We start from the raw sequence: 15,707 nt of genomic DNA, 5'->3' as shown, positions 1-15,707 counted from the left end.
CGGCCTTGATCAAGACGCAACCTAGAACCTCTTCAAGAACAGGTATGTTCAGAGGTAGAATCCACTCCTGGTCAACAAGGCCCCCTAAGTGGGTGGGCAGTGCCTTCTGGCTGCAGTTGATGGAGAGGCCGGTCCTAACACCTCATTCTTCCAAATACCCCTGAGGACTTCTCACTCTGTCATCCATCTATTCTCACCAATCTCCCTGCTCTCAAGGAGCAGGACCTTGCTTGACAGTCACATGAATCACAATAAAGAGTCTTGGGTTAAGAGAGACCAAAGCAATTATAACCCACAATTATCTGTTGTCTACCATACTCTCTGCTGTGGCTTTTAATCATGAGCTATGATTTCAAAGCTTGGCTACCAGTGGTGTTTAAAAGTCCTGCCTGGGGCGCCTGGGTGGCTTAGTCCGTTGAGCGCCCGACTTCGGCTCAGGTCATGATCTCACGGTCCGTGAGCTCGAGCCCCGCGTCGGGCTCTGTGCTGACAGCTCAGAGCCTGGAGCCTGCTTCAGATTCTGTGTCTCCCTCTCTCTCTGACCCTCCCCCATTCATGCTCTGTCTCTGTCTCAAAAATAAATAAACATTAAAAAAATAAAATAAAATAAAATAAAAGTCCTGCCTGATCTGGCCCCTTCCGCATCTTGAGCCACTCTCTACTTGCTTGCTACACTCCAGGCCTGCGAGCGCTTTCCAGCTCCTCCAACACTACGTTGGCCCCCTTTCAAGTTGTTCAACCCGTCAAACTCCTTCCTGCCTCAGTGCCTTTCCCTTGGTTGGACCTCTTTTCCTTTGCGCTTGACTAACTTCTTTCGACTCAGCTTTCAGGTTCCTGTTTTCAGGTTACTTCTGAGTAGTCTTCTGGGACACCCCCAGACCAGGTCATGTCCATCTATTTTATGATCACATAATACTCTACTGTTTCACTTTCCCTACCGGGACTAAGCAATTATTTGTTTGACTTCGGGTTCACTCTTGCTTCCATCATTAGAATCTATGCTGCATAAGGGCAGGAATCAGGTCTGTGTTATTTACAGTTTTATCTCTAGTACTCAGCATAATGCCTGACACATAAGTACTCGATAAACACTTATGAAACAAACACGTGAGTAAATTTAATTTTTAAAATTATAAATGAATACATGTTCACAGTAGAAAAATTAGAAAATACCAAAGTACAGATTTTTTTTAAGCCTCTAATTTTACACTCAAACAACTGCTGTTAATATTTTGGTGGATTTTCTTCTAGCAATTTTTCCTCTTTGGAGTGTCATGCCTATTTCTATTCTAGTCAATACTATCTAATCCTATTTATATGCCTTACATATTTAAAGGTTTATAAACCTTTAATCAAACTGGAGTCATAGTGTATAATTATTTTGGTGAGATTTTTCCATTTAGCACTATATAATCAACATAAACTGCTCTCCTTATAAACATTTTTCTCTCCTTTAGGTCTAAGAGTACAAACATGAAGAAAGGGATATGATTCTAAACTCCCACTTAGGTAGATATCCTGAGATTGAAAGTCAGTTTTCATAATGAATTGGGATCAATCCACTGGTAACTCAGAGGTTAAGTTACCAGATGCGGCTTGAGTAGAAAAAAAAAATCATATTACTTTCCTCATCTCTAAAAACTGACCTTTAATAAATGATGACTGTTTTAGAAAAATGTAAATGGAAGAACACAAGGGGGTTGTTTACATTTTTCTACAGAATACTCAAAAGTCCTCAGGGAACTATTTCTCTACTGTCCCTTCATCTGTGGAGTTCATTACAACTGTAATAAGTTTAAGTATTTCTTGGAGTGTCTTAAATTCTAGTATATTATAAAACAGTTCGTACACATTTTATATGACATCATTATTGTCTAAATCTCAGGATGCTCACTCAGATTTGTAATTAAAGATGACTTATTTACATTTAAGATTTGTGCTGGAGTGCTGTACAGGCATTTACAACTAAAACAGAGACATACATCATTCTGGTGTAAGATAAGATACATGAGCATAACCTTCATTTTTAAATAAAAATGTCATTTTGTCCAATTGTGTAATATGGCATAGAAATATAAAGCAAACTGCAAGTGGCATTTGGGTCCTTAATCTGGTTTCACAAAACATTAATCATTTATCAAAGAGAAAAAACAAACAAACAACCTACAGCCAGAGAAATCAGACACTGATGAAGGCTTCTGTTAATCTTGAACTTGTGACCTAAAGGTGAAAGGCCAAATTGTTTCATGCTTCAACTGTCTGGTCCATCCACACTGGATACAAATGACTTGTCTCAGATATGAATCTGATAAAAGTATGTGGCAAATTCAAATAACTCACCTTTCTTATTAAATTCATATTTCTCATTGGCAATAATGAGACTGTATCTGAGCATTATACACACAGCAGAATCCAAGCTTGGGAAATTAAGCTCCCCCACTAAGGGAATAAACCACATTCAGAATTTCTTAGAAACAATGAACTTAATAACCTTCTATAAACCCATTTCAACGTCAAATGTCCTATAATTTCAAAGTAGTGCATTTTTGTATTTACTTTAGAATACACAGGGTTAGATGCCTACCACATTAAAACTTGGTGGCAAGTACCCTTGACATGGGAGGAAACAAGAAAATTACAGCAACAATTACAGAAGTATATCCTCTTGTGGCTCATGTTAACATTGCCAAATCCCTGTATAAATCAGAATCAACTATTCATAGAATGTACCTGTCAGCAATATGCTACGTGACATATGGCTCTACTTAATCAAATATACAATTCCATTTTTAAAAAAACTCAGAATATTCCTTCAAGGCACTGTGTTAGCCAGTCAGTCATTCACACTCTGATGTGGTTTAAAACATTTAAATATTTATGCACCGTATTTTATTTATATGTATAGCTATGTCTAAGAGAATATTTTTACCCTGGAAGAAAACTGATATTTCTGAAGGCCATTTTGCAGTAGTTGCTACACATGAGTCCTCTAATAATGGCACTGATACCAAGACAAAAATATCCTGGGTTTAAATGCTCTATCAATGACTCCTTTATATTTTCTAGGTTTGTTTTTTATTAAATGCATTGTTCAAAATATGACAAAAAACAGAAACTGGAGCCATGGAGGTTTTTTTCACATCACTATTCGAACCAGCTGCAAAGATTTAGATCACACTAGCTCTTATTTTACGCATGTCCTCTGCAACAAGAAAACCATGGAATGCCCTTAAAAAAGAATTTTAAAATACAAAACAGATGTGTTATCTCCTTTCCCTTTGCTATTGTAGTGCCATGTTAGGTAATTAATTCCTTAGTCTTGTATAGGTCTTCATGCATATAAAGAACAGAGTTTATTCCCACAAAAATTCTTAAGTTAGCGAACTCAAAGCCCCCCTCTCCCGCCCCCCTCTCTACATGAGGTCAGTGCAGGATGAAGGGCCATTTCTCCTGGGGAGTCAGCTCTGCACAAATGCAGGTAGCATATACAAAATGTGGGGGAAATGTCTCAGCTTAGACAGCAACACAAACTTTATGGAAAAACAATATTATACTGACAATCGGCAAGGAAGTAGAAATGATTTGTTCTTATATTGCCGAGCACATTATTATACAAACATTCTGTGAAATTATTTTCATGCTAGTGGCACAGGCAGGTTCCTCATTTTAAATATGCTGTTCAGCAGAGACTTATGCTTCATCCCCTGTTTGGATATGGCTACTTTCTGGCAAGAGGTAAAAGTACAAAACATTACCGATCAAGAGTCTTTAACTGATTGAAAAATGGCAGGATAGTAGGGGAAATGACTAAGACTCTTTGGGCTTACGTATTTCTTCTCACTGCTTTTTCTCTTTGAAATGCTTGCTATCAGAAAGGTTCACACAGGTTCTTCATTTCTGCAATGGATGCTTAGACAATTTGATACATAACTAAGTTGAAGCTTTGGCAAAGTAAAGCCGTAATACTTGGAAAAAATTTCTGGGAATATGTTACTTTCCACACAGATGTGGTACATTAGTCACAAAAATGTGGGCATGATCTCCTATGCATGTGGAGAGAACCCATACTCTCCAAAGCTTTGAAAAATAACATGCATCACTTTGCCAAAACAGAGAAAACCCCAAATATTATGGTGCCCATCAAATTCTTCATTCTCTCCCATTTTTGTTTGTGCTTAACTTACTATTAGAAGTGGTAACACAGAGCGCCTAGTAAAAGATCACACGCAGACACACTGTAAACCGTTGTAGGATGTGCATACCTGTTGCCAAGCTTGTACTGCAGTGTTGAGAGAATGAACTACATGTTGCCCAAAGTTTACAAATATAGAGTCCACGATGACGGTGCAGTCAAGCAGCTTCTCTGCTGCATCATGGGCAACAGCAATCTGCCCGAAGATGCTGAAGGGTTTCACCACGCTTTGCATTGTGACATTTCTGCACTCCAGAAGTTTACAGTCGGCTTGAGCTGAGAACCGGATCTCCTGACAGACAGAACTATTGTTCCATTGTCGAAGATACAGGTGTGGCTCTTTGAAGGCAATAATCATGTATTCAAGTTCAGAGGGCACATTTTTATCAGAAATAAACGGCTGTAGGTATTGCGGTGGAGCTGTTGAGAAAACAAACAAGAAAAACAGCAATTGAGATGAGCCAATATTTTACGGAAACAAAGAGATGACATTTAAATTATGCACTCTTTGGTGACTGAATTCTTTATTTGCTGTATAATAAATGCAAAGATTCTCTTGAAGGCATTGTAATATATGAACTACTATGAACCTTCAATATTTGCAAACAAAACTGTCTTGTTCAATCAGCATGTCTCAAACATATTGTCCAAGGTTTACATTCACTATCACAGACAAAAATTTTATCACAGAAGACAACAAATAAAATGAGGAGGAGGTAACTATCTAAGGAAGAGTTTCATGAAATGCTCTGTATCTATCAACCAAATCTCAAAAACAAAAACACGACTCAAAGAGAGTTAGAAAAAGCAGGTTAAATTCCTTTTTTTTTTTTTTTTTTTTTTTTTTTGCTGAAAAGGCAAGATGCTTAACAGCAGCTGTGTTTCGTTTGAATCTGATTTTTTGAATCTGATTTGTTTTCCTTTTCCATTACACGTAGGTTGAAAACCTGAATCAAATGTTCTAACTAGGAATGGTCTGATATAGACTTTTAGGCATAATTATTCATGTAACATTAGCAAATTTATAAAAGGCCACTTACAGTGTGTGGGAAAATTTAATCTTCCACCTTACCAACTTGTAAAATTGACAGTCCTTTCAATTACTGGAGAATTTGCCCATGTTTTGTAGAATGTATTCATGCTTTTGCAATCAGGTAATAACAAATACTTCTGGAATCTACCCATCATTAATGTAATGGCTCAGGACATAGAATAGGAACAGATGTATTTCCTTCAAAAAGATTCTAATTGGAATAACAGTAAAACCTGCAATTTTTGGTAACTTCCTTGAAAATTCTCATTAGGAAGCACGCAAAATCATGTCAGTTCAATACTACTGGCAATCTATACAACAGGGCCATATGATGGTTTAACATCATATGAAATAAGTAACGGGTACACCTGTTACATGAAGTCAACGTCAGAATAATCTTGCCAGTGTCATGAGGGGAAATGAATGCCCCTTCTAAAAATTGCCACACGGGTGGCAGTCAGTAGTGAGGGAGGTTTGGGTAGTGGAAGGGATTAGCAATCACAGTACTCTGAAACATCACTAATCCTGTAATTTACAGAATGAAAATCCATCCACGACTTTTTACTTCCTGAAAAGAAAATAAGTTCTCTGGGTAAAAATTGATGAATTGTGTCTTGAGAACACTCAAGAAAAACAGTATTAAGTGGATGTTATTCTGATGCTAAAGTAGAGAGTACCTGTGCCTAGTTGGTCAAGGTGATGACAAAGATGGAACTCCAGGTGGGCAAACTGGAAGGAAATGCAAAGAGATGGGACAAACCATGGAGTAAAACAGGAGTCGACTCTGGTACAGGCAGCTAGGGCTGTTGGAGTTACAAGTTGGTCACAAGTGCTTTGAGAACCAGATTCACTTGCAGAGCTGTGGGAAGTAAGTAATAAAAGAAGATCAATAACCTAGATTTCCCAGTACCATATATGTAAAATGTCTTTCTATAAGGGTTTCTAAAGCTAGCACTTGTAATCCTATAGTTAATATGTTATCATCAAATCTTCCGTATTTACTCACATAACCTATTTGTGCTTAAAAATTAATTTCATGCTGATTATTGTCTCTAAGTTATTATTTGAAAAATTTCAAAGGATTCCTCAAACTCCAGGTCATGTTGACCTACCTCCAACCCAATTTTCCATCCACATTGCACATAATTTATGGACAACTTGGTCTTCATTAGTTTAAGACCAACACAATTTGGAGCATGACTCTGCTGTTCAAAAACCCACTACTGTCGGTGTCACCATAAATGTTTCACTTTGTTTTACTTCTTCAGATTGTCCATATCCATATTGCTATGGGTTAGTCAATATGCTCTATTGAACACCCACTAATTACTAGGAGCTATAAAATTATGACCATGTCCAGAAGAACAAGGGCCCGTGGACAATTATACTGCATGGGTCCTCTCTTCACTTTCCCATCCTCCTAACACCATTTTAAACAAGTAAAATCAGATTAAAAGGAATAGTGAATGCATCTGTAGGAGGGAAGAGTTTGTACATGCTGGCTTCTGGTGTGTGTGTGAAACATGCTGCCTAGCTGCCTTGCCTCAGGGCTAGCAGAGGCATGAGAACTGGGGATTGGGATGGGGCAAGGTACATTCTGGTAACTGTGGAACACTGAATAGATGCCGCCCCATTCTCTCTCATCCTCCTCCACCCTCTTCTTTCCAAACCAGACATTTGTTCTACAGCTATCATAGCCTGGCTTCCAAGTCCATGAGGAACCTAGAGGAGAAACACTGTGATTTACAGTATCCTAGGGAGAACTAGGAGAGGAAAACTAAGGAAATAAATCCTTGGTTTTCAAAGAACTCACCGTCAACTGGTGATATAAAATATGTAGACATTTAGAAACATTATCAAATAGAACAACCACCCAGGAACAGGAAAGTCAGAGTGCTGCCAGAGTAGAAACATGAGAGGAACTCAGAATGGCGTGAGGTGCATCATGTGAGATTCTCAGGGTGTGAATCTTCAGCTAAGTGTTGAAAGAGGTTGTGAAAATGAAAGCTAGGAGCATCCCAACACATTTACTGGGTATTCAACTTTAAGAGGTTTATAGTTACGTAGTGGTATTTACTGCAATGTAAGTAAATCTCCAGTGTCTACAAAGAAAACACAAACTCTGAGGCAGTTTGTTATTGATTAAATGCTATGTCCAAGAAATGCATCTAAGTATATTCTGAAACTTCTATAAATGGGCATACTAATCCAAACTGCCTTCTAGGAATTTATTTGTGGTGTTACAAATAACGGATTTCATTCACTAGGTAAAATTAAAACTTGTATTTAATCAGAAGGAGCAAAGTGTATTAGCTGTACATGTGTTTTACACATTTGAACTACTTTCAGAAGTTGTTAGAAATAAGGTATAATGTTAGTCAAAATATTATTAAAAATCCAGGCAAGAGTTCTATGAGATCAGTTTAAAAATAGTGAGTACACAATTTGAGGTGTTTATCTGAAACGCTCTTCTTGCCAACTACAATTTTTGATACTCTTGAGATTTTCCAAGATTTATTTTCCTATCTTGAGACTAGCAGATACTATATATAACATATTGAAAAAGGCTGCTAAAACATGAGTATGTGCTACAATTAATAACAAATTGATTAATTTTTTACTTTTTTCTAAATTGATATACACATAAATTTTTAAAGAGATAATTTTTTAGGCTTATATAGCAACTCCTAACATACTCAAGTAGTTAATAATATTCCTTTAATCTTAAAATCCTGACTAAAATGGTTGCTGAGCTAATCTATATTTAAAAATTCAGACTTAAGGATGTGGAGAAACGGGAACCCTCTTGCACTGTTGGTGGTAATGCAAATTGGTGCAGCCGCTCTGGAAAGCAGTGTGGAGGTTCCTCAGAAAATTAAAAATAGACCTACCCTATGACCCAGCAATAGCACTGCTAGGAATTTATCCAAGGGATACAGGAGTACTGATGCATAGGGGCACTTGTACCCCAACGTTTATAGCAGCACTCTCAACAATAGCCAAATTATGGAAAGAGCCTAAATGTCCATCAACTGATGAATGGATAAAGAAATTGTGGTTTATATACACAATGGAGTACTACGTGGCAATGAGAAAAAATGAAATATGGCCTTTTGTAGCAACGTGGATGGAACTGGAGAGTGTGATGCTAAGTGAAATAAGCCATACAGAGAAAGACAGATACCGTATGGTTTCACTCTTATGTGGAGCCTGAGAAACGTAACAGAAACCCATGGGGGAGGGGAAGAAAAAAAAAAAAAAAAAGAGGTTAGAGTGGGAGAGAGCCAAAGCATAAGAGACTGTTAAAAACTGAGAACAAACTGAGGGTTGATGGGGGGTGGGAGGGAGGGGAGGGTGGATGGTGGGTATTGAGGAGGGCACCTTTTGGGATGAGCACTGGGTGTTGTATGGAAACCAATTTGACAATAAATTTCATATATTAAAAAAAAATGAAATTTGGACACACAAAGGGACTCCAGAGATGTGTGTACACTGAGAAAAGACCATGTGAGAACACAGCAAGAAGGTAGCCATCTATAAGTTAAGGAAAGAGTCCTCAGAAAAAAATAAACCTGCCAACACATGGATCTTAGACTTCTAGTCTCCAGAACTGTGAGAAAATAAATTTCTATCATTGAAGTAAAAAAAAAAATAAATAAATAATTTTTATTCCTCAAAAAAAATAAAAATTCAGACTTACTCAAAAATTGGAGTCATATCAAAATTAAAATTTCTTAAACAAAATTAACATGGTATACACAATCTGAATATACTTTACATGTATTTTGAATCAGTAAAATTATAGTTTTTCCACACTCAATTTGATCATTGTCATTATTGTCATTGTCATTATAAAATGATCATTGTCATTATAAAAGTAACCTATGTATGTCTACCTCTTACACAAGGATTAAAAAAATCTCAACATTTGGGGTGCCTGGGTGACTCGGTTAAGTGTCTGACTTCAGCTCAGGTCATGATCTCACGATTCATGAGTTCAAGCCTCGCGTTGGACTCTGTGCTGACAGCTCAGAGCCTGGAGCCTGCTTTGATTTCTGTGACTCCCTCGCTCTCTGCCCCTCCCCCGCTCACTCTCGGTCTCTCAAAAAGTAAATAAACGTTAAAAAAGTTAAAAAATCGATCTCAACAGTCATATATGAGAGTAATGACCCTCTTAGGGACATTAGGTGCAGCTGTATTTGTATAATTGCCTTAATTAGGTACAATGAACTTTGATCCAATTATCAAAAGGAAAAACATAATTTATGAGATGTGTAATCAGCAGAAATAGGAAAGTAAAACTGGCGATTCCTAGGAGTAACACCTCTCAAACAGGAATACACAGAACTCAAGATTCAGTAGTTAGTTGAAATATCTCTAAGATCCTAATGAAAACCCAACTTTTTAGAATAGTGGAAATATTCTAAAAAGTGGAAAGTATGGCAGAAGTTTTACATACCCACATCTTCATTTTAGCCAAAAGGTTACTTATCAACTGGAAGGGTAACTTATAGAGGGGTATCACTTTTTAAACAAGGAATATTTTAGTAAGTCTGTGTCCTGATTGATCCATACGCATTGCTCGGACCAAGGCACAGTCCTTAAAGATTCACCCCTGGATGCCATTCTGGGGTAAACCCCTAGAGCAGTGCGGGTACTCAACAATGATCTGACTCAACTGACGAAGGCTTGAGCTTTTCTCTGGATCCCTCTGTAGTAAGAAGAGTTTTATAATATAGCAAAATACAGCAGAGAGATTAAGCAGAGAATAACTGGGTGAGAGAACTTGTGAACATGCTTGCACTTCTATCATGGATATTACAACCTTGGACAAGTTATATCACCACGTGGCTAAATCTCAGTTTTTTTCATTTGTAAAATGGGTACAGTAATTGAATGACTGAGTATCAAAGGAGATCCTGCATACGAAATGTTCAGTATAATATCTAACACTCCTTAACAGAAAAAAAAATTCTATTTCTAGTTGGCAAACAGGGTACCATACTGGTTACTCAGTTTAACGTTAACTGTTGATGATTACTTTTAGCTCCCAAAAGGGGTCTTACAATATCACATTGACATTCATCTCAATGTGGCATGGTCTCCCAACGCTAGTTCACCTCAACTCTCTCCTGCCTCCTGCAAAATACTGCTCTGTCTATCCTGGGAGAGAGCTACATGGTTAAGAGAACACAAGGGAAGGTGTGTGTGTCTCTGCATCAAGTTCTCTCTACCCCTTAGAATCATCATTTTTAAAATGTTTTAATTATAACCCAAGGTAAAAAATACACTTTTATTATACTCTAGTATACATATAAAATGGGCAGAGGGGGACAGGTAGGTTTATTAAAAATAAAAAATATATATAACATAAATATACTATTATATATTATAGAACAATATATATTATGAATATATTATAAATATACTATTATATATAACATATTGACTATTTTAACCAAGTATACAGTTCAGTGGAATTAAGTACATTTGCATTATTGTGCAACACCATTCTACTCTGTCTCTGTAAATTTGCTACTCTTGGTATCTCGCATATGTGAAATTATTCAATATTTTTCCTTTTCACACCAATATTTTTTGTTTTATTAAAAAAATTTATGCTGCAACCTGTTAAATTGATCTCATGAGCCACTAAATGGGTTGTAATCCATGGCTTACAAAACAGGCTTAAACAGGCCCTCAGGTAAAGGACTCCTTTGTATCTGACATTAAAAAGAGAAAGAGAATCTTCCACAGTTCAGAGAATAAGCACCATGACATAGAGATTTCTGTGTCATGTTAACATCATCAGCCTAGGAACTTTAGGTGAACACTGAATACTATGGGGAATGTGTTAAGGGGAAAAGGATTACCTAGCAAAAGACCAACTCCCTGTTGTTATATAAAGTTCAATCACCAACTCAAAGGAAATAGTAAAAGGCTTCAAAAAGACACCTGGGGAAAAATACAAGCATCCCTTCTCCCCCGCCCCCCTCCCCCCCCCCCCCCCCCCCCCAGGAGAGAAGGCTAAACATACGTCCTGCCTTACAAAGAATGTTTGGTTTACACCTAAATGGTTTATGAAAGTCAAAAGATGTTTTAAAATGGTACTCAACAAATTTAGGTATATCTACAAGTGCATATCCAAGTAGCCAAATGGAAAGGAACAGAATCTGGAGGCCATGGTCATCTTCTGCCAGAGAAAGTTCAACTGGTGGAGAGGAAAGAAACAATCCAGAGACCTGATCATCACGATGCTCTTTCTCTAATTTCTTCACTGTCTATGCAACAATCAAAGCTTTGGAAAATGAAGAGCTTCTCCTCTTCAACAAACAAACAAATAAACAAACAAACAACTGATCATTGTCTCAAAGATTACCAAATATGAGGAGACTGTGGCCTCTTTTATGAGAAAAGTGGGAGTAGGAGAAAATATTTTGTTTCGGCACAACCAAAGATGAAAGTACTCCAAAAATCTCACCAGAGTTTCAATTTTCATTGCATGGAGAGAGAGCCACACACTCTTAAGCCACTTTTTTTCCTAAGCTGCCTTCTTCCATTAACCAGTATTTTGGGGGTGGGGATAAAAAAGTCCTGATAAGCAATATGCTTTCACATGTTCTAATGTTGTCAGAAAATGACCATGCAATATGTACAACAAACCACCAAAGACTTGGCACAGGTGAAGAGAGTTTAGCATTATCATCAAACAACTGGTAATAAAGTTAAGTGGACATATATATCAAGATCTGCACAGTGATTACTGTGCTACATGATAATTACCTGTAATTTGTGTGACTTGACATAGTCACATACTTCTGGAATTAGTTATTGGAGTGAAGGTAAGAGGGGGAAACAAATTAGACAGCTGTTCTGGTCCATCAGAAGACATCTAATTGATTCCAAACCCAGGGAACATAGCAGAGTGGTCCAAAGCCTGAGAACTGGGCCCACCATTCTGCTTCCCTTTTTCTCCTTCGAGGGCCAGTCACTTGGGTAAGAAACTGTAAATTCCAAGTACAGTGTGTAGTTACTGGCTACTTTGTTTGTTCTCGAGATCCACTTTCTACACCATTCCTCATCCTCTTCTCTGCCACTGGACTCTATCAACAAGCTGCTTTGTCCTCTGGCTTGTTCTTTGGTTCAGCCGGCAGGAGGTGCCCATAGGAGATTAGAAGGAGAGAGGAGAGTGGGCTGAGGCAGGTATTTCCCTTTATCCTTCAGGCCTAAGGATGGGATGGTTCCCCAGGATTCCTAGCCCCAGGATGTTGTACCATCGCTTAATCCTGCCCACAGTTTTGATGTTACTCTACTTCAAATGCTACCTTTGGAAAAGCATAATCATTACCAGTCATTCATTTTCATATGATCAAGCAAACCACTGGTTAAAAAGGTGGTGGGATATAATTATTACAAATCCACAGGCAATGAATTAAAGAGAATCTACCTGTATGGGACAAACAGACAAAGGCTTAAGAGACTGGCTCTTTGGTCTCCAGTCCTTTGTAATGAAGGCTACCTGACACCCTTTGGACTGGTTAGCTCCTATTCATTTCTTAAGGCCTCGACTCAGAAATCAGTTTCTCAAGGCCAAATACCTAGTTGGTGATGAATCCAGGACTTAATCCAGGTCTTCTAACTTGGACTTCTCTATTAAATAGTGCTTCCATTTGCATACATACAGGGAAGCTCATTACCACTGAGCTGCCCTGCACTGTTGTAACCTTATGCCAATTGTAGACAAGATTCTCTTTGCTTTTCTTTTCTTTTTTCTTTTTTTTTTTCTAACGTTAAGCTTCATGGGACTTATTTTTATAAACTTTCTTCCTGGAATGTACAATAATCTGATGAATATCCTTCTCAAACCACTGAGAATATTAAGATAATCTCAATCATAAAAGCATCAGGTTTTTGTCCAGTTCTAAATTTCTCATGACAGAATATGCTGGAGCTAACTGTAACAGTTTTCTTTCTACATGAAATGTTAACATATTATTATAGCACTAATGTTTTCTTTGTAGAAATTGGATAAAATATATTTACTGTTCCTTTTGAAAAGTGTCTTAGTAGGGTCTGATTATGTGGACTTTCAAACCAACTCTTTAAATTTAATTTCATTAATATCAAATTCTATCTGAAAAATGGTTAATGTCAAACAAAGCAAGATCAGTTGTGAAATATTAGGTAACTTGAAAAATCCCAGGTGAGGACAAAAGATCTGTGATTACACTGTCAAAAGCTTGGTGAAAAATTGCCTGAATTTGATTGTCTGCATAAATTTCCATTCCCTAAAGGTTCCACATTTCTGTAATGTTAAGCCTACCACAAAAGTAATTTTTATAAATGTTTCAGATTCAGGGGAATTAACCTTGTCTGAAGTGCTTCTTTCAATGCTGAAAATGCATTCTTTCATGATTAGAATCAAGAAATGATTTCTACTTTGATACTACTAATGAAACTCAGATTAAAAAAAACACAATTTCATTACTTATAGCTTTATTTTCTGAGATTTCCTGGTTTCTGATTAGGTAACCTATAGCTTAGAATAGGCAATCTTCTTATCCATTTGCTAACTCTTCACAGGATGGGTGTTCTTTTCATTGCTACATTATGCATATAGGTAAAATTAAGATCCCACTCCTTTAACATCTTTTTACTAGTTGTAATTACTAGGTAATAGAAAAGTAACTATTCTTAAAAAGCCCAAATGACCTAGAAATAGAATATATAAAGTATAAAACATTATTACTAAGCACACAAAGTAATTGAAGTAAGACTACTATTACAATGTTAACATTTTAACTATTAAAATTCACATGTTAACTATTAAAATGATAACAGAGGTTATCAGTGTGATACGATTATGATTACGTGTGGTGGAATTTTCTTTATTTCCAAAATGCTCTTCAATGAACATGTATCATTATTTAATAAAAAAAAGAGAAAGCATTCACAACTATTTATATAAAATAGGAATCAGAATACAATATGATGTGCTATAATTATCACCTTGTAAAGGCATACATTAATGGGCAAAAATAAAGGTAACAAAAAAGAGAAAACAGTTGCTTTGCAGGGTGTAATGAATGGTGGATATTTTTTCTCTGTGTTAGTGTCAGAATGTTGTTTGGGGGGTGGGGGAAGGAGGGATTATATAAAAGGAGTAAGATAATGTTAAAGCCAACTCATCAGGAGAACTGGAAGGTAGGACACTGAAAGTGATGGACAGCAAGATGGGCCAAGGCCCACAGTGCACACACTATCATATGACCCAAGAAAACTGTTCCACTGATTGTGATTTAGTATCTTTTTCTCATCTTTTATGGGAGCATGAACAGAAAGGCTTAATTAACAGGGATATGTAAACTGGAAGAAGTGCTGAAGCTTAGGTTACTGAGGGAGACAATTCAATTTATCTAATCTTTCTCCTAATGCCCCAGGGTTATCATTACACACATGGTTTACTGTGTCATTAAGAGTCTGCTGAAGAATTAGTGGCTCTTTCCTTTATATTTTTTGGTTCAGGATGACTAGACTTTTTTTTTTTTTTTTTTTTTTTTGGTAGTTTGTTTTCTGCACCTTTTGTTTTGTTTTTGTATTTAAGGAACAGGTTCTTAGTGAGGGCTCACAAGGCCATATTTTGAATACAACTTAGGATTGTTAGTACACAGACTCTGAGATATCAGTTTCTATCTTAATTCCTAGTTCTCATCTGTAGTTCACACAGTGGCTTGACAGCCAAGATACTGCCCAGCGAGGGGTCATTAGAGAAGTTGACTTGATGATTGTTTCCTAGTAGAGTGTCACTATTTCCTCTTTCACTGAGTTACCTTTGGTCATCAGCACCATTCTGACTGCTGTTCAAGACAATTCTCCAAAGATCCGAGGATACCAATTTCTTCTGGTCATTCATAAGATTGATATCCGGCAACTGCAGTTCACAAACTTTGCTTTCAGACAGACTGAATTCTTGAAATGCAACAAAAACCTTCTGGAGTTCATCCCAGTATTCCAAACTACAAGGAATCTATATTAAAAGAGAGAAGATCTTAGAAGTTGCAAATAGAAATTATGATACAGCTCTGTATTTATTGAAATGCAAAGTAAACCATAAAAGTTAGAACAATGAGACTTTTATAAAGGGATAAGGTTGTAAAAAGACAGTAGTTTAGAGTTTCTTTTCATAGTTATATTCACCTTGTATATCTACTTTTTTTTAAAGTATATTTATTTTGAGCGAGTGAGCACATGAGTGGAGGAGAACAGAGAGGGGGGAGAGAATCCCAAGTAGATTCCATGCTCAGCACAGAGCCCAACAGAGGGCTTGATCTCACATACCGTGAGATCATGACCTGACCTGAAATCAAAAGTCGGATGCTTAAGCGAATGAGCCACCCAGGCGCCACACGTACTTTATTTTAAAAGACCCATTCAAGAATAATATGTGAAAACAGCCAAGAAAGATTTTAAATAAAAGAGAAA

At 37.0% G+C, this 15,707-nt stretch overlaps 1 protein-coding gene across 6 annotated transcripts in view; it reads right to left on the bottom strand.

The window, feature by feature from the left end:
* VPS13B (vacuolar protein sorting 13 homolog B) overlaps nt 1-15,707 on the bottom strand; it is an 801,572-nt gene that overhangs the window by 86,673 nt on the left and 699,192 nt on the right. For all 6 annotated transcript variants that reach the window (XM_019468011.2, XM_019468006.2, XM_019468010.2 and 3 more), the window contains 3 exons: nt 15,056-15,252; nt 5,903-6,084; nt 4,263-4,612 (listed from right to left, as the gene is read on the bottom strand). In XM_019468011.2, the coding sequence (XP_019323556.2) occupies nt 4,263-4,612; nt 5,903-6,084; nt 15,056-15,252 (729 nt within the window). The remainder of the gene's footprint in view (nt 1-4,262; nt 4,613-5,902; nt 6,085-15,055; nt 15,253-15,707) is intronic.

Source organism: Panthera pardus, unplaced genomic scaffold (assembly GCF_024362965.1).
Source record: "Panthera pardus isolate Hobbes unplaced genomic scaffold, ASM2436296v1 HiC_scaffold_7, whole genome shotgun sequence".
NCBI lineage: Eukaryota > Metazoa > Chordata > Mammalia > Carnivora > Felidae > Panthera > Panthera pardus.
This window is presented reverse-complemented; position numbering and strand designations above follow the sequence as displayed.